Raw genomic sequence first — 18,079 nt, 5'->3', positions numbered from 1 at the left:
TATTTGCATTTCTGTTATTAAAAAGGTCTCTCTCTCTTAGCTTTCTTGCAAACTGGAGCGTGAATTTCGTTGTATTGAGCTTGCTGAACTCATGACCCAAAATGTCATGAATCTGGCCATCAAGTATGCCTCTCGCTCTAAAAGGCTAATGTTGGCCCAGCGGCTTAGTGACCTGGCACTAGAGAAAGAAGCAGTGTTGGCAGCATCCCATCAACAGCAAGAAGATGAGGCGGAAGAAGAGGATTTCCAGACCAGAATAAATGCTGGGTATAAAAAAAAATATTCATATAATGATTCAAAATGTTGTGGTGATCGTGGCACCGAGGTACCCCCTCTTCAAATCCAGCATGCACCCAATATTATAATTAATACCTAAAAGCCATAATGCTGTTCTGTCTCAGAATTATGTACTCAAGTGATATTGAATAAGTTTAAATGTTATTTTATGATGCACTTGTTGTAAGATATAAAATGAATAAAGAATTAAAAAAAAAAAAAAAAAAAAAAGAATTATATACTCAAAATCTTTGGCATTTTCTCATGTTCAAGCAAATGTTCCCATCGAGATAGGAAACCTGTGCCTTCTATCACCAAACCACTGATCACTTGTTTCTGTCCAGGGCAGTAGTTTGGATAGTGCACACATTTGTAGATTTGTGTTGAGTGAGGCATTTATTTTGTGGGAAAGAGCGGATCTTGAGGTGTAGAGGCAGCTTTAGAAGGTTTTACAGTCTTGTACTCCTACTACTTATTTATTTGGTTTTATTCGATGTACAAAGTGCTATACGCTAAACACATATTAGACAGTCTATGCTCAATCGCTATAGCTATTTTGAGATGTCTGAATTGGGCGACCCTTAATCTGTAGTTACTTTATTTATTTTTTTATAAAGTGTGCAATATGCAATAACAGCAAGAAATAATGAGCTGTGTTTGGGGTTTTTTTTAAATTCCATTTTCTAATGGTGTTTGTATCCTTGGCAGTGACTTAGATAATTACCTTTCCTTATTTATTAGATGCTACTGTCTTGAGCTTTGAACGTTTGACTGCATGGCACAGATAGTGCCTGTAGCAGGAGCTTATGGCTTAGCTGAGGTTACAGGAAATGCTAAATTTGATTAATACTTTGTTTCTAGTTACAGCAGAACTGCCACAGAGTGGAACCTGCCTCCACCTAGAAACGTAGAATGTGAGCAAGATACAGAAGCGCTCAATGATGCTGATGCTCCTGAAGGGGATGAAATGGAACCAGAGGAAATGCCAGCAATGTCAAAACAAAGTAAGATGCAGGGGAGTGGGGGTAGGGGATGTCGTAGGTGTTTCATGTCATCTTGTTGTATACATGCAATAGAAACTATTTTACTATGTAAAACATTAAGGATATGCATTTTTGTATCATTCTGTTTTGTAATAACATACTTTATTTCATTTATTGTGCACTAGCATGCATTGCTAGACATACACACTATTTAGTAATTATGGGCTTGTTAGTCAAAGTGATTTAATCGGCCAGAAATGGCTTATGTGGGAAGTAAGACCATCTCTTTACTGCCTCTAGTTGTTCAATTTATGAGAGGTTTCTTATTGGCAAAACCCCCTATCAAACCACCTCCTGTGTAGTTCTTATCCAGCTGATTGAAAGCTCTTTTTAAGCCTCTGGATTCCTGTCATCTGAAGTTTTTAATCTGGAAAGTAATGTTTCTGGTGGCAGTTATTTCAGCTCGCAAGATCAGTGATCTTCAGGCCCTAGTAGCAGAACCCACCTTACTCTAAATTTCATTACAACAGAATATTTCTCCGCATTCATCTGAAGTTCCTTCCATAGTACAGGTAGTGACAGAGTTCCATCTTAATCAATTAGAACTCATTCTGGTGAAAGTGTACCACATACCTTAGACTGCAAGCCTTAGCCTTCTATCTGGAGCAGACTAAAGCCCATCCAACTTTTTATTTCCTTTGACCCAAATTGGTTTGAAGTAACCATCGGCAACCACACAATCTCCATCTGGTTAGCAGATTGCATCTCCTTTGCTCAGTGGCATAGCGAAGAAGGTTGGCACCCAGAGCAGTGGCACCTAGCATCGCCAAATTGTGTGCCCCCCCAACTCTTCCCTGCTGCTTGAGCACTCCCCCCCGCATACCTCTTGAAATATTCACCAGCACGAGCTGCATTTTCCACCTCCTGCTTGAGCCGGCCTTGGCTCACTTCTTGCATCACGTCCTGGTCCCATGACCAGGGAGTCATGTCCAGCGCGAGCAGCAAGTGAAAGATGCTACTTGTGCCAGCAAAATGTTTGAGAGGTATGCAGGGAGGAGGAGAGGACCACAGGACCATCCTCAGCTTCAGACATTGTGCAGCTAAACCCTTCAGTTAGACCAGTCAGGGCATAGCAGCAGGAATCTCATCAGAGGACTTCATAGGGCTTTCTTGTACCACTTCTAGCAGGGAAGGAGGATTGTCAAGGACTTCAAGAGCTTCTGTGGGCCAAGAAGCTGAAACTGGCGGATCAAGTTCTGGGCCGTGGGTTGAACAAGCCTGATCTAACCTATTAGGCTGCCACTCTCTCCAATTTTTACTAGAACTTAAAGAAATTTAATATATCCATAAAACATACTTCAGCATCTTTATTAAAAAAAATTCACCAGTACTTTATCTTTCTTTGTGGCTCAGTCTACTTCATACTGTCAAATTTTCTGAGTTATTTTCTCCTCCCTTTTTTCTGAAAATTGTTTGATAAAAATTGGTTAGAGGGATTTTAGAGAAACATATAGTCACTGACTTGAATAATTAAAAACTGGAATATTGGTGGAATGATATATGGGTTTTACCATAAGTATTGTCTCAACAGACTTTTAATTTGAGTACTTTTTTTCTACGCCATTGTTTTCAACTGAGAAGTAAATCAGTTCAACAATAATTGTTGAATAATAGATCAGTGACATTATCTTTATCATTTTAAATTTGAATATTATTCTGAAGTATTAATCCATATACTTATAATGGATGTAAATCTTTTTTTTCTGAAGGACTTAATTCATTCAGCAATGATGTTAGCTCACCAGAAACACCTTCTATCAGATCTGGTAAGTAATGCAGAATAAATAGACTTGGAGCTTGATCTCAGCTTTAAAGCAGAATTGCTTCCTGTTGTAATTGCAGGAAGAAAGAATAACATTGTGTACTGAATTTTTTTAAGAAAAAGATTTTAATTGTTTAATTGTGTATCTACCATATTTCCCTGCATATAGGCCGTCCCTCTGTATAGACCGCACCCATGTATAGGCTGCAGAAAAGGGTAATACCCATGGTATTAGCTGCAGCTTATCTTCCAGTACCTCCTCTGCCTGTTTAAATCATCCCCCCCTCCCCGGTACCTTTTCAGGAGCCCCCTGGACAATGGACGGTGAATCTCCAGCGATGCAGGGCAGCCGCGATCTCTTTGGCATCTGCACTGCTCGCTGAATGACCGTCGGCTCTCGTGAGACTCGTGGGACTCAGCAAGTGGTGCGGGAACAGGCTGGATGCCGAAGAGATCGCGGCTGCCCTGCACCTCACCGTCTGCCGTCCAGGGGGCTCCTGAAAAGGTACCGGGGGAATGATTAATAATCCTTACATAGGCCAACCCATATAACTAGGCCGCACCCCATATACAGGTTTTTAAAACCCATGTATAGGCTGCGGCCTATAGATGTGGAAATACGGTATATCTTGTAATCCACCTTGGATAAAGGCGAGATAGAAATGATAATAAACTAAACTAAACTAAACTTATTCTCCTTTGTTCTGTTTTACCAAGTGTGCAGTTCTTTTCTGATTTTCTCAATTTTATGTTTATATTGTAAACCACTTTAATTTTGATTTGAAAGGTGATATATCAAGCCAAAATAAATATAAACATATTTTCACTGCACTGCTGAAAGCTGATCAGCCAAATTAGAAACTTTACCATCATGCTTTTGGGGGATAAGGGCTTATTTGCATTTTGACTTATTTTCATTGAAAACCATTTATTCCTGATAGGTGCAGTTATATCTAGCAGCCAAGGGCGTGTGAATCCCTTCAAGGTAAGAATCTTGTGAGTTTGTTTGATAATAAATAGAAATAAAGAATCATCTCACTAGTTATTCTCATCAGTAGATCATTGATAAATATGTTAAAAAGCAGAGGCCCCAGGACAAACCCCTGGGGAACCCTACTATTTACCTTTCTCCTTTGAGAATATTGACCATTTAAACCTATTCTCTGTTTTCTGTCTTTTAACCAGTTTTTAATCCATAATAGGATGTTACCCCCTATCCCATGACTCTATAATTTCCTCAGAAGTCTTTCATGAGGTACTTTTGTTAAATGCCTTTTGAAAATCCAAATGCACAATATCAACCAGCTCACTTTTTTCACATGTTCATTCACCCCTTCAAAGAAATGCAGTAGATTAGTAAGGCAAGATTTCCCTTGACTAAATCCATGTTGGCTTTCACTCATTAATCCATGCTTATGTATATGTTCTGTCATTTTGTTCTTTATAATAGTCTCTACCATTTTGCTCAGCACCAATGTCAGACTCACTGGTCTATAATTTCCTGAATTGCCTCTGGAATCCTTTTTTAAAAAATTGGTGTCACATTGGCCACTCTCCAGTCTTCCGGTACTATGCTGGATTTTAGAGAAAAATTAAAAATTATTAACAATAGCCCTGCAAATCAATTTTTCAATTATATCAGCATTCTGGGATATATACCATCTAGTCCAGGCAATTTGCTACTATTCAATTTGTCAAACTGACCCATTACATCTTCCATTGTTACCGAGATTTGTTTGAGTTTCTCTGATTCATCAGAATTGAATACCATTTTTGGCACCAGTAACTCCCCCACATCTTCCTCGGTGAAGACTGAAGCAAAGAATTCATTTAATCTCTCCGCTATGGCCTTGTCTTCCCTGAGAGCCCCTTTTATCCCTCAGTCATCTAGTAGTCCAACTGATTCTCTTCCCGGTGTCTTGCTTTTAATATACCTAAAAAAGGTTTTACTGTCCGTTTTTGCTTCCAGTGCAATTTTCTTTTCAAGTTCTCTCTTTGCCTTCCTTATTAGCATCTTGCATTTGACTTGCCATTCCTTATTCTCTTTACAATTATTTTCAGTTGGATCCTTCTTCCATTTTCTGAAGGAATTCTCTTTTGGCCCTTTAGATCAGAAATGAGCAAATGACGAGACCTATATTGGAATATATGCCATATGTGAAACATGACAGTCTCATAAGTTTTTTATAACTATTCACTGAAAAAAGTCTTGTAGCGCTGCTTGATGTAAATAATAAAAAAAGAACCTTGCAATTTATGGAAAAGTAAAATGCTGCTCTTTATTATGGTAGGTATACTCCAATCAAAAAGGTGTGGTAGCTTCAGGAAGTTCAGTTTCTCCCAACATTTTAGATAACATGAACAAATTTACTAAGAAATCAACACCTAACAACCAGGCAACAAATAAACAGAAGACGCTTGTCATAAAGCCCCTAATGCCAAAGCCAAAGTCCAAGTTGGTAAGTGAGCTTCTAAGCTCTTTTTTTCCTATTATCTTATCAAAAGGAACTCTCTGCCTGTCACTTCCAGGAAGTTGTGCTGAAATGTAAACTCTACCTCACACCTCTGAGAGTGTTTACTGTTATATTGAGTTGCTCCATAATAAGGAGAGAAATTGGGTTTAATTTAGTACTAACCAGTTTTTTGGGAGTCAGGAAGAGGATGGGTTATGTATGGGATGAGCTCAGGCTTATTGAATTACGTAGTTATTGGAATTATTTTAATGGGAATACTTTAGTTTTAATAATTTATTAGCAAGAATAGGGTTCGATTTGAGGTGGAGAATTGATTATGATTATTGTTGTATTTAACAATTTGTTTTGTGATTATTCGTTGAATTTGAATTATGTACTGTATTATAAATGGCATTTTGCATTGGCTGGGATCAATAAGGTAGGGTATAAATGCTCTAGAATACTCAGAGGGTTTCCCATAGTTCTGAAGTGTTCGAAATATGTGATACTGTACTAAATATAAAATACAGACACATCTTTCAAATAAGAGCTGAAAGCTGGTACTACTCTTAGTAGGGATTCTGGTCCTGCCCTTTATTTAAAAAAAAAAAAAAAAAAAAGGGTATTATTTTTATGTCAGTCATTGAGACCAATGATGTGACCAAGGACAAGGGGCAAAACCAGTTTTTTTAGATTGGCTTCACGCTGGCACGTGTACATGAAGACAGTAACATTTGGTAAGTGCTAATACAAGAAAGATGTTCAATCTCATTCTTATTGCCTGTAAATAATCTTCTTTACCTTCAGATTTGTAGGCATCATCACAGGTCCTTGCCCATATGTAGCTGCTGTAAAGGTTAAATTTGGATATATAGAATCTGTGCATTTATGTTTGGAATCAGATACCAGTCTATACTTAGAAGTAAACCTACAATAAAAATCGTTTACATTAGTTTTCTTTTAGCTGCTTTAGGAGTATTTTTAGTGATATCTGTGTGGACAGCCTCCAATTGAGCCCAAGATGTCTGATACTACATAATTGCTACCCAGCCTACTGAGGGGTTAGATAAGAGTCATAATTAAGCTATAGTGCACCCACCATGGAATTGCTGTAAGTTGCTAAAAGGTTAGCACATTTTTGCTGCAAGATTGCATGTCTAGGTAGCTGTTGCACATTATTCCATATCAGTTTTGCTGAACTTTTAGATTAACTTTTTACTTATATGCATGTGCATTTCCAGTGATTTTTCTTTTCCTGTGTTTTTGTATTTGGTTAATATAGTATGTTTTTTTCAGTGGATGGTGTTCTAATTGACAAGCTAAAATAGCAATAGAATCACTGTGTTTTTCCTAGACACAAGGTACTTTATTCCATTCTGCCACTCCTAAACCAGAGATTAAAAAGACAAAGCAAAAGGAGAAAGAATCAAAAACTGAAAACACTGTGCCCAAAATCTCCATTTCCTCAGAGAAAACAGAAAACAAAAAGTGAGTGAATGCAGTGATTTTTGACAATCTGCTTTGCTGATCCATGTATATCATCCAAAATTTTGGAAGAAAACGTAGGTTAATATATGCACCCCGCATTTTCATATTTTTTTCAGCCCTAGTCTTTACTTCTGGTTTTTTAAAACATTGCTTACCTAAATTCTTTCTTTTGTTGAAATCGGTTCTTTCTTTTTGATGCACGGTGCTGAGCAGGTGCCAGCTATCATGATATGTATGGTTACCAGAAATATGGAATGATGCATTAGGGAGGCTCTGGAAGACAAATTTTGTTTGGGTTTGTCTTTTTTGTTTTTTTAATGAAAATGAAATCCAAAACTCCAGTGTAGCCTGCTTTAAAATGATCCCCATTTCTTATGCAGGACCCCAGAAGCAGGCTGAGCTTTGAAGTCTTCATGAATGGATGAGATGATTGTACAGGGAAAAGGACTTTAAATTCTTTAGGAATTAGGCAACATTTGAGGGGGAACCTACTATGAAAGGAATAGATTATACCTTAATCAAGCCAGAACTAGGCCGATGCTAACATTTAAAAAGAAGAGAGAGTTACTTTTTTAAACTACAGTAAACTCTCAGTTATCTGGCACCCATGGGGATTGGTAGATGCCAGATAACTGTAGTTTCTGGTTGCTTGAGAATTACTATAAAAATAGTTTTGTCTCCCTTCCCACCTCATCCCCCCACCCCCACTTGAAGATCCAGCATCTGTTCTTCCTTTCCCACTCTCCTTTCTGGTCTGGGTTACTTTATCTCCCTTCCCTCCCCCCCCCACAACTTATGGGTACAGCATCCATCTATCTCTCCTCCCCTGCCGGTCACCCCGCAGGTCCAGCATCCATGTCATTTCCTCCCCCCACACACTTCTGATCCATCTCCATGGGTCTGTCCTGGAAACCACCCCCCCCCCTCACTTACCTTCAGCTCTCCCAAAGCAGCAGAGGCATTGCTGTAAACAGGTTGCTCGTGGCCAGCCCCAACAGGGCCTTTCCTCTGCTGCGGTCTCATGGTTGTCATGAGAACTTGTTGCAGCCATTCAGATAGCTGCTCTGCACAGGGCAGGAGCGTAGGAAGATCGTTCCTGCCCCAGTTCACCGCTATATCACTAGGGATTTTAAAAGGTACCATTTTTATAATTGAGTAGGTGGGAGGGTGGTGAGAATTGTTAGAGTTAGCCAGGAAAGGAGGCGGGAGCGATCCCTCCTGTCCTGGCCCATTGCTGGACCACCAGGTCTTATGGCAGGCCCGGTGGAGGCCTGCAAGACATTGGGTGGGAGGGGGGGAAGAGTGCAGAGCCTGGTAGGGCAGTAAATAAAGGGGGACAGGATGCAGAGCCAGGCAGGGACGGAGGGGGCCAGGGTATAGAACCTGGGAGGGAGGGAGAGGACGGGGGGAAGTGAGGGAGGGGGCTGGGTGCAGAACCTGGCAGGGCACTTGAATTTAAAAACCAGCAAGGAGATACTGGTCCTTTGAACAATCCCATATGTCAGTCAAGTCCATTATTAACAAAAATCTGATAGTCAATTAGAAACTATTCTGTTCAGGGAGCGGTTGATCTCTAATACTTACTTTCTTGCATCTCATTAATAAAACTGAATGATCTTTCAGATGATAAATATAAGAGAGAGACAATAGGCTTTCCTTATACTGTATGCAGCTGAAGGATATAAATCTCAGCAAATTCAGATACTGTAAACTTTCTTGCATTGCATTAATAAAACTGAATGATCATTCAGATGATAAACATAAGAGAGATGCAATAGGCAAAGGCTTTCCTTAAATGCAGCTGTTGGTCATAACTCTCAGCAAATTTAGATATTGTAAACTTAATAACTCTAACTTTATGTAGACCCAAGACAGGATTTCAGCTGTGGATGGAGGAGAACAGAGGTGATATTTTGGCTAGCAATCCTGATTTGGAAGAATCTGATATAATAAAGGAAGGCATGAGTCGATTTCGAATTCTTTCATCTGAGGAAAGGATGGTAAGAAAATTATGGGCATTATCATTTTTATTTTACGTAGCAAAATCACAAATTGACGACAGCCTTGTAATGTGGATACTCTGAAAGTTTTTAAAGACTGGCCTAGTGGACCTGGATTCATTTCCCAGGTTATAGCTTCTGCTAACTGGGCTAGGAATACTGTGGAGGCAGCATTGTCAGCCCTAGGGAAAAGGAGGTCTACCATTACAACAAAATGGTATATAATAGCCTTATTCAGATGTTTATGTATTAGCATCTTGAGGGACCTGCAGTCTTGTCTCCAGGCTAAGAAATGTCCCTTTTTGTGGCTGAGCTAACTGGGGTTATGAAACCATGGGAAAACTGGTGGCTAGTTGTAATAAAGTATCGTGGTACAGTAACCAAAATAAAAGCTATTTCAGATTGAGCTGAAATTTTAAAAAAACAAAACAAAAAGACAACAATCACAAATCAGGAAGAACTGGCAGACCAAAAACAAAAAAAAAATGTTTTTTCTTTGTTCTATCAGACCAGTACAGAGGTGTGTGTCCATTTTGCCTGCAATGCAGAGAGAGGGAAAAGATCACAGTTGACTTTGGTTTCCTTTTGTAAGTTGTGGCAGCATAGGAGCCCCTGGTATTATTTCTCCAGCAGATGGTACAGATATTTTGAATGGTGTATGATTGGAAAAGGAGCTTCTTCAGTAGAGGTCTAGGGTACGCTTCCACGGTTGAGTCAGGATAAGAGTCCAAGGAGGTTTTCAAGGTTACAGTTAGGTTCTGGCTGATCCTTTCTTTTCCTTTGGGAACTGGCTTCTCAGAGGCTGTCCCTCCTGTTGGCATTGAAAGTGCTTCAGCAACACTGTCCTTCTGAGGAGAATGTGAAACTGATGAGCTTCATTTCAGTTCTTGGAACCCTATCCTTTTCTTCCTGTCTTTGAACCTCTGGGCCGTTTAGTCTTTCTAAAAGAAAATATAATTGTTCTCAAGGCTTTCATCCTTCTGAAAGAGTGCATGGGTAAATACAGGGTACTGTGCTGTTTGAACATTTGCTGAATGTTGTTAAGGTACCTGAAAGTCTCTATTAGAGAATGACACGGTGGCGGTTTACCCGCGGCCATCGCGTTTAGCCGCGGGTAACCCGCCAAAACGGGGAACGAAAACTAGCAGTCGCTGCGGCGACGGGGACAAGGCCATTCACCGCCCCGTGGAGCGGTGAATGGTCTTGTCCCTGCAGTGAGGCATGAAGGATCGCGCGGTCCCCGCAGCCCACACCCGCCTGCCCAATCGATCCTAGTGATTAGCCAGCTCTCTCCCTTCCCCTCACCTTAGTTTGTAGGTTTTCTTTTTCGGCGACCCGCACACTATCAAAGAGCCGCGCACCCGCACACTATCAAAGAGCCGCGCACCCGCTGCTGCTCAGTTTCGATCTTCTGCTCTGACGCAACCGGAAACAGGAAGTTGCAGCAGAGCAGAAGATTGAACACTGAGCAGCCGCGCATGCGCGGCTCTTTGGGAAAGCGTTCAGGTCGCCGAAAAAGAAAGCCTGCAAACTAAGGTGAGGAGAAGGGAGAGAGCTGGCTAAACACTAGGATCGATTGGGCAGGCGGGTGGGGGCTGCGGGGACCGTGCGATCGGCCGTGTTCCCGGCTCAAACTGGAAGGAGGGAGTGAAAGGGAAAAGGATTCTGGGCCCAGGGGATGAAGACGGAAAGAAAAACCCACAGCAGGAAAGAAAGGGAAGGACAGGCAGGTGAGCCAGATGCTAGAAGCAGGGGGGGGGGGGAAGAAAGAGGGAAAAAAGCTAGATGGGGTTGAAAAGAAGAGACACACTGGTATGGAAGAGGAAGATAGGGGAAATCTGGACACAGGAAGGTAACAGAAAGAGGGGAAATTATGTGCATGGGGCATAGGGACAGAGACATAAAGGGGACATGCCATGGGGATGGTATATGGACACAGGGGGAGGGGGGCAATGGCAGATACATAGGGGAGATATTAGAAATGGGGAAAATAGGAGCACAGAAGCGAGATGGTTTGTGGAGATGGGACAGGGACCGAGCTCACAGGCTCCAGTGGCTTGCACAAATTACATTGTAACATGCCATGAAAATAAGAGGGAGGAAGGTAGATAGATAGGCCACGCGAGAGGAGCTGAAGGGTGGTAGAAAGGAACAGATGGTAAAGGAGGGAGGGAAGGGTGGTGGTGGAAAGGAATAGGACAGACATTGAAGGAGGCTAGAGAGGAACAGACCCTGAAGGGAAATGTGGAAGACAGAATGGGAAGAAGACAGATGCCAGACTATGGGGGAGCGGAGGGAAGAAGATGGGTGCTAGACCAATTGGGGGGGGGGGGTGAAGGGAGAGGCACAGTAACAGCAAATGGAAGACGCAGAGAGAAGACACACAGTGGATGGAAGGAATTGAATGAGATGTGGAAAGCAGAAACCAGACAACAAAGGTAGAAAAAAAATTTTATTTATTTATTTTTTGCTTTAGGATAAAGTAGTATATTAGTTGTGTTGATAAAAATTTATAAACAAAGCCCTGCCAGCTGAACATCTCTTTCTCTAGTTCAGCAGCAGGAACTTTGATTTATAAGAAAGGAATAAGCTAAATATTACAGTACTAAGGCTTATATGGATGCAGCGGGGACGGTGACAGGGCGGTGAATGGGATGGCAGTGACGGTGACGGGGCGGTGAAAGGGATGGCGGTGACGGTGACGAGGCGGTGAAGGGAACGGCGGTGACTGGGCGGTGCAGAGAATGGTGGGACGAGGCGGTGACGGGGCCAGATTTTTTCCCCATGTCATTCTCTAGTCTCTATTTCCTTTAGGAAATCAAATAGGCTCTTTCTTCTCTTGAGTAACCTCAACAAGGGGATTAAGGACATGATTATCTTGACCTCCCATCAGTAAGGGCTTATGGGTTCTGGAGGGAATCTGAGCTTATGCTATGAAAACACAGACATCCTAACTGAAGAATATAGATCTGTCCTGTTAGAGGACAATTGCTTGGAGGCTACCTAATCTTCCTTGAATTCTTTTATGTGCACTCATAGTTGGATGTTTGGGCCAGTGAGAGCTTCATCTTCAGGTCTGAAGTACTGAGGATAGACTTGACTTTCTCTTCTTGGGTCTGAGTAAAGCTTGGGTATGCTGCCACACTGCTCTGGGTCAAAAAGAAAGGTGCAATTTAAGAATATCCGTTATTTCCATTCCTTAGGACTTACCAAACCAGTTCTGAACCTATCCAGAATGGCACTGGCACACCTCAGTAAAGTCAGGAGGAGCATCCTAATGGGGGTGGAATTGCTATTCTTGCAATTGATTATTTTTAAGGGATGTTAATATATAATGATAATGATACAATCCAATCAAAAAGTTTTCATTTTAAAGTGAGCGGAGCATTTCTCATTACAATTGGAGGACAATCATCAAATTGGCAATTCTTTTTTGCATACTTAGAAAATAAGTTACAAAACATTGCCCAATCAGGAAAGTTGAATTGGGACCTGGACATATCTGCCCTGATTTCCTCATTTGATTGGGATGAAAAGAATTCAAAATTTGCATATAAAGTTGAATCTATGTGAGTTCTTAAAGTATTGAGCTAAAGCCTCCGCTGATGGTGGACTTTCTAACCTTGATCTTGTTTTAGATTCTGTATTGAAGAGATTATTAACTAACTAGTGTTTTAGCCCGTTACGTTAACGGGTGCTAGAGTAGATGTCTGTCTGTCTTGGGTTTTTTTTTTTTCTTTGTCTCTCTCTCCTTGGATGCTAGAGTAGATGTCTGTCTGTCTTGTTTTTTTTTTCTTTGTCTCTCTCTCCTTGGATGCTGTCTGTCTGTCAGTCATTCTTTCTGTCTTTCTGGCTGCCTGTATTTCTCTTTTGCACCTTGTGCCCTCAATGCCTCCTTCCTATGTCCTTAGTGCCCTCAGTGCCTCCTTCCCATGTCCTTAGTACCCCTTCATACGTCCTTAGTGCCCCCAGTGTCTCCTTCCCATGTCCTTAGTGCCCCCAGTGCCTCCTTCCCATGTCCTTAGTACCCCCAGTGCCTCTGTTCCGTGTCCTTAGTGCCCCCAGTGCTTCCTTCTGTGTCCTTAGTGCCCCAGTGCCTCTGTCCTTAGTGCCCTCAATGCCTCCTATGTCCTTAGTGCCCTCAGTTCCCCTTCCTATGTCCTTAGTGCCCCTAGTGCCTCCTTATGTCCCCCTCACTGCCTTCCAGACTTTGTCCCACCCTAACCCCCCCCCCCCGAAGTCAGCTTGCCTGCCTCCCTCCCTCCCATCCCCCTGTGCAGTAGAACACTTGAACAGTATCTTTCCATTTCTACCCCCCTCCCCCAAATCTCCCTGTACAGTAGAACCCGGCATTTTTATATCCCTCCTTCCCTTCCATCCCCCTGTGCAGTAGAACCGTTGAGCAGCATGTTTCCATCTCCCCACTGCCGCCACCGTGCAGCCAACCCCACTGGCCCTACCATCCGACCCTCCCACCGTGAGACGACCACAAACCTCCCGACTCAGCGTCCGCAGCACTCTAAACACGCTGCTTCACGGCCTTCTACTGCCTGTGATTTCCTCTGTCATGTCTCTGTCTCGATGTCATCAGGGACGCGGCAGAGGAAATCACAGGCAGTAGAAGGCCGCGAATCAGCGTGTTTAGAGTGCTGTGGATGCTGCTGGAGTTGGGAGGTTTGTGGTCGTCTCTCGGTGGGAGGGTCGGATGGGAGAGTTAATGGGGGTTTGGTTGCATTGAGGAGGGGTGGGCCGGGGGGGGTGCGCTGACGACGAACTGTCTTACAGTGAGTGAGGGGGGAGCCGCGCCGGGCATGAAGTGTAAGGGAACCGGCAAGACCGCAGGGACCATTGTATGCGCGCATGCGCATTCCTGCTGGCCACAGACCTACAGATTACGGATCAGGGATCATGGATCACGCAGGTAAGAGATCGCATGCACACTTAGCGTTTTATTATAGTAGATTTAAATATCTTACTATTTATATTGGATTTTCCTACTTTCTGAGCATAATATTTAGTTTGTTTCTCCCTAATCAAGGTTTTATAATTTCTTATCTCTAATTTCCATATTGATTTATCTTCCACCTTGCCTGATCTTCTCCAAATTTTTTCCTTCTTTCTCACTAATCTTTTTAACTCTAATAATTCATTGTCATACTATTTATTTGATTTTCTTATTCTTTTTAAATACGTTTGAGTGGTGCTATTTGATCTAATATTGATAATCGAGAATCATTCCAATCTGATAAAAAGTTTTCCTCTTGACCTGAGGTTGTTAATAAATCATAATGGGCCCAAAATTCAACCAGATTAATTTGACCTCTACTAGAAATTGACATGGGTTTCTTAAAACTTTTTTGATTTATCACTCCTAATGTATCTTCTTGCCTATCGACTATCAAAGAAGGATAAGTATCTCCAAAAGGAGAGGAATTCAGACATTCTTGATATGTCGACTCTGGAAGCTCTAGTTTTCTGTTTGTCTGGCTTTGCCTTAGGTTTACTGGCAGGCTTCCCTATTACATCTGCCTGTATAGAGAAACGGTCAACTATGAACTATTTTTCTTGTCTTCATCTGCTGGCAGAGTACTCTAACCGTGCATTTAGACTGGTCTGGTAGGACTAAAATACAGGAATTAACAGGTAAGCTTAAATTTTATTTTAATTAACTAGGTTCTTGCTAAATTAAATCTATTAGTGTAAGTGGACTTGAAAATGTTAACCAGCCAGATTGAATTTACACAAACATTGAACATTTATTGTCATAAAAATAAAATTCAACAATTCAGAAATTTTGGGCAAAGGATGCTTAATTTTCTGTTAGATGTTTTTTTTTATTATTACTAATTCTTTTCCAAAGAACAGTAAAATAAACAAGAGAAACTAGAAAAATAGATTGGGTATGTGAGAGATTAAGTGGGAATGATTTTTCTTTTAAAATCCTGCACTGAGTCTCTAACATCCACTGTGTATTTTTTGTATTTACAAGATGTGGATAGAAAAGGCTAAAGGAGGCGGGGGAACTGCTGCTGATTCAACTGAAATAAAGAAACGGAAGCGTGAAACAGATGAAAGCAAAGATGGAAGAGAGAGTCAGGCAGGAGAACCTGCAGATGACTCCAACACAACCAAAAAAAAGAAACCTTTAGATCAATCTACAAGCATGAAACTGTCGACCTTTGTCTTTAAAAAAGACTGAAAGAAAGCTAGTAATTCTTGCCAGATTTTAAATCTTATTCTGTGCTCATCAGTATTTCATAAGGAAAAGAACGATTATGAATTGTTTTTAAGCAGCAGTGCTTTCAAAATCATTGTAAAACTGCTTTATATATGTAAAAGCTATGCTGAATTTTTACAGCATGACTTTTTTTTCTGGTCAGTAAATTTTATGAAATATTTGAAGATAAATTAATTTTCTGGAATTTTTTTTCTTTTTTACCTGTACAGTTTTTCAGCATTGTTCAATTACAGGTGTGCTGTTATGTATGTGAATTTATTTTAAGTTTTCTTAAAAAAAATAATAAAATTATTATTTTAGCATTCTGAAATGGAAGAATACACTGCAGCAGTTCTCCACCCACTGTGTGTTTATTACATATTGACAGATAATGGTGAAACCAATTAGTTAAAATTACTATTAATCTATTCTATACCAAAACCCACCCAAAACCTACTGTACCCAACTATACTGTACACCATATCAATAGTCCTTATGCCTGCATGTGTCACCTATATGTAGAGTAGGCACAGTGGGATTTGGGTAGATTTTTAAAAGGTTTACATATTTCACCATAAGTGTATTAGTTAGAATTGGTGTATGGGCCTGAGGACCAGATTATCAAAATTAAAATCTGCCTTTAACATGCTTGCTAAACTGGTTCAAGCCAGTTTAGCATGCGTGTATTTTAGCTGCAGATTATCAAAATGGTTTGCCTTGGTCTTTTACGAGTTTTCTAACAGTCTCAGATACTGCCATGCAAATGTAGGTCAACAAGGTCATTAATATTAAAATGATCACTGAGCGATTCTCTAACCTTGTTGTGCCACATTTGTAGCTCAAATTTACCGACAGGTATGAACTGTTGCCTTACTTTCTAATCAGGGCATGAGCGCTGATTTGCTCAGGCACTGACAGGAAAGTAATGCTTGACAGCTCAGACCTCCCCCATGTAAATTAAAATAATAATTTTACTATAGGTTTAATCAATAGTAAAGAATATTTATATTTGTATATTTTTGATTGAATGCTAAAGGAAAGGGTGGGTGGGAAGGGAATAAATTTATTTATTTGATGTTATACTAGAAAGAAATTCAAGTGATGTATTTAATTTTAAATGTTTTATTATTTGTACACTTGTAAGATTAAAAAATGAATAAAGAATTAAAAAAAATAATAATAATAATAATTTAAAAAAAACCCAAAAAACAATTTGAAGATCAGCAGAAGAGATGCCCACTCCTTCCTGCCGCCGAAGTCAAGCACCACACACGGCAGTGAGACAGATGCCCATTCCTTCTCACCGCTGAAGTCAAGCACCCCCCCAAGCCAGCGAGAGAGATGTCCACTCATTGCTACCGCTGAAGTCAAGCACCTCCCACAGCAGCAGGAGAAATGCCAACTAGAGAATGACACGGTGGCGGTTTACCCGCGGCTACTGCGTTTAGCCGCGGGTAACCCGCCAAAAACGGGGAATGAAAATTAGCAGCCTCTGCGGGGACGGGGACAATGCCATCACCGCCCCGTGGAGTGGTGAATGGTCTTGTCACCGCAGTGAGGCATAAAGGATCGTGCGGTCCCCGAAGCCCCCACCCGCCCACCCGTACGCCGGCTCGATCGTTTAACTAGCTTCCTCTCTCCACCTCACCTTAGTTTGCCGGTTTTCTTTTTCGGCGACCGGAACGCTTTCAAAAGAGCCGCGCACGCGCGGCTGCTCAGTATTCAATCTTCTGCTCTGACCCAACCGGAAACAGGAAGTTGCAGCAGAGCAGAAGATTGAACTTTGAGCAGCCGCGCATGCGCGGCTCTTTGAAAGCCGAAAAAGAAAACTGGCAAACTAAGGAGAGCTGGAGAGCAGTAGCGTACCAAGGGGGGGCGGGAGGGGTGAAAAAGGTAATGGCGCCAGGCCTTGGAGCACTGAGGCAGACCGCTTCCCCCTCCCAGCCGAACCCCCGCTGACCCTCCTATCTCTCCCCCTCCCCAAGTGAACCTTTCCGACCCTCCCAGCGAAAGCAGCAAACCTCCCTCCAGTAGCGTCGGCTTTCTCCTCCCTCTGCCGAATCACTGATGACGTCATCAGTGACGCGGTAGAGGGAAGAGAAAGCCGTGAAGGAGGTTTGCTGCTCTCGCTGGGAGGGTCGGAAAGGTTCACGGAGGGGGGAGATAGGAGGGTCAGCGGGGGTTCGGCTGGGAGGGGGGAGAAGCGGTCTGCCTCATGCTCCATTACCTTCTTCGGGCAGCAGCAGCAGCGTTTACAATTCGCTACTGTTGCCGGCTTCAGGCCTTGTTCTCTGCCGGGTCCTGCCTACTTCCTGTTTTCATGAAGACAGGACCCGACAGAGAGGAAGGCTTGAAGTGGGCAACAGCAGTGAATTGTGAATGCTGCTGCTGCCCGATGAAGTTCAGGACATCGAGGAAGGAGCAGGGAGAAATCGGCTGCTGGCTTGGGGGTGAGGGTAGGGAAAGAATCGTGGAAGTGGAGAAATTGGCACGATGGTTTTGTGGGGGCTAGGGGGAGAGAGAAAGAAAGGAAAAATAAAGAGGGGGGGCCAGGGGGAGAGAGAAAGAAAGGCAGAAATAAAGAGGGGGTCAAGAGGGAGAGAAAGAAAGAGGAGGGCCAGGGGGAGAGAGAAATAAAGAGGGAGGCCAGGGGAAGAGAGATAGAAAGGCAGAAATAAAGAGGGGGGCCAGAGGGAGAGAGAAAGAAAGGCAGAAATAAAGAGGGGGTCAAGGGGGAGAGAAAGAAAGGCAGTAAGAAAGAGGAGGGCCAGGGGGAGAGAGAAATAAAGAGGGAGGCCAGGGGGGAGAGAGAAAGAAAGAGGGGGGGGCATGAGAAGAAA

General features: G+C 42.1%; 1 protein-coding gene across 2 annotated transcripts in view; it reads left to right on the top strand.

The window, feature by feature from the left end:
- The window catches only part of WDHD1 (WD repeat and HMG-box DNA binding protein 1), a 140,645-nt gene extending 124,446 nt beyond the window's left edge, over positions 1 to 16,199 (top strand). Inside the window, exons 20-27 of one of the 2 annotated variants that reach the window (XR_004540079.1) lie at positions 41 to 267; positions 1,138 to 1,280; positions 3,029 to 3,085; positions 4,023 to 4,066; positions 5,373 to 5,540; positions 6,869 to 7,022; positions 8,887 to 9,022; positions 15,012 to 15,148. Coding sequence is in view for 1 of the 2 variants with exons in the window: in XM_033951349.1 (XP_033807240.1) it covers positions 41 to 267; positions 1,138 to 1,280; positions 3,029 to 3,085; positions 4,023 to 4,066; positions 5,373 to 5,540; positions 6,889 to 7,022; positions 8,887 to 9,022; positions 15,012 to 15,221 (1,119 nt within the window). In the remaining variant the exon portion in view is untranslated. Of the gene's footprint in view, positions 1 to 40; positions 268 to 1,137; positions 1,281 to 3,028; positions 3,086 to 4,022; positions 4,067 to 5,372; positions 5,541 to 6,868; positions 7,023 to 8,886; positions 9,023 to 15,011 lie in introns of both variants that reach the window. The other variant, XM_033951349.1, reaches the window with a different exon arrangement.
- Positions 16,200 to 18,079: the final 1,880 nt, after the last annotated feature.

This window comes from Geotrypetes seraphini, chromosome 7, assembly GCF_902459505.1.
Source record: "Geotrypetes seraphini chromosome 7, aGeoSer1.1, whole genome shotgun sequence".
NCBI classification, from domain to species: Eukaryota; Metazoa; Chordata; class Amphibia; order Gymnophiona; family Dermophiidae; genus Geotrypetes; species Geotrypetes seraphini.
The sequence above is the reverse complement of the archived record's forward strand: the minus strand, read 5'-3'. Positions and strand labels throughout refer to the sequence as shown.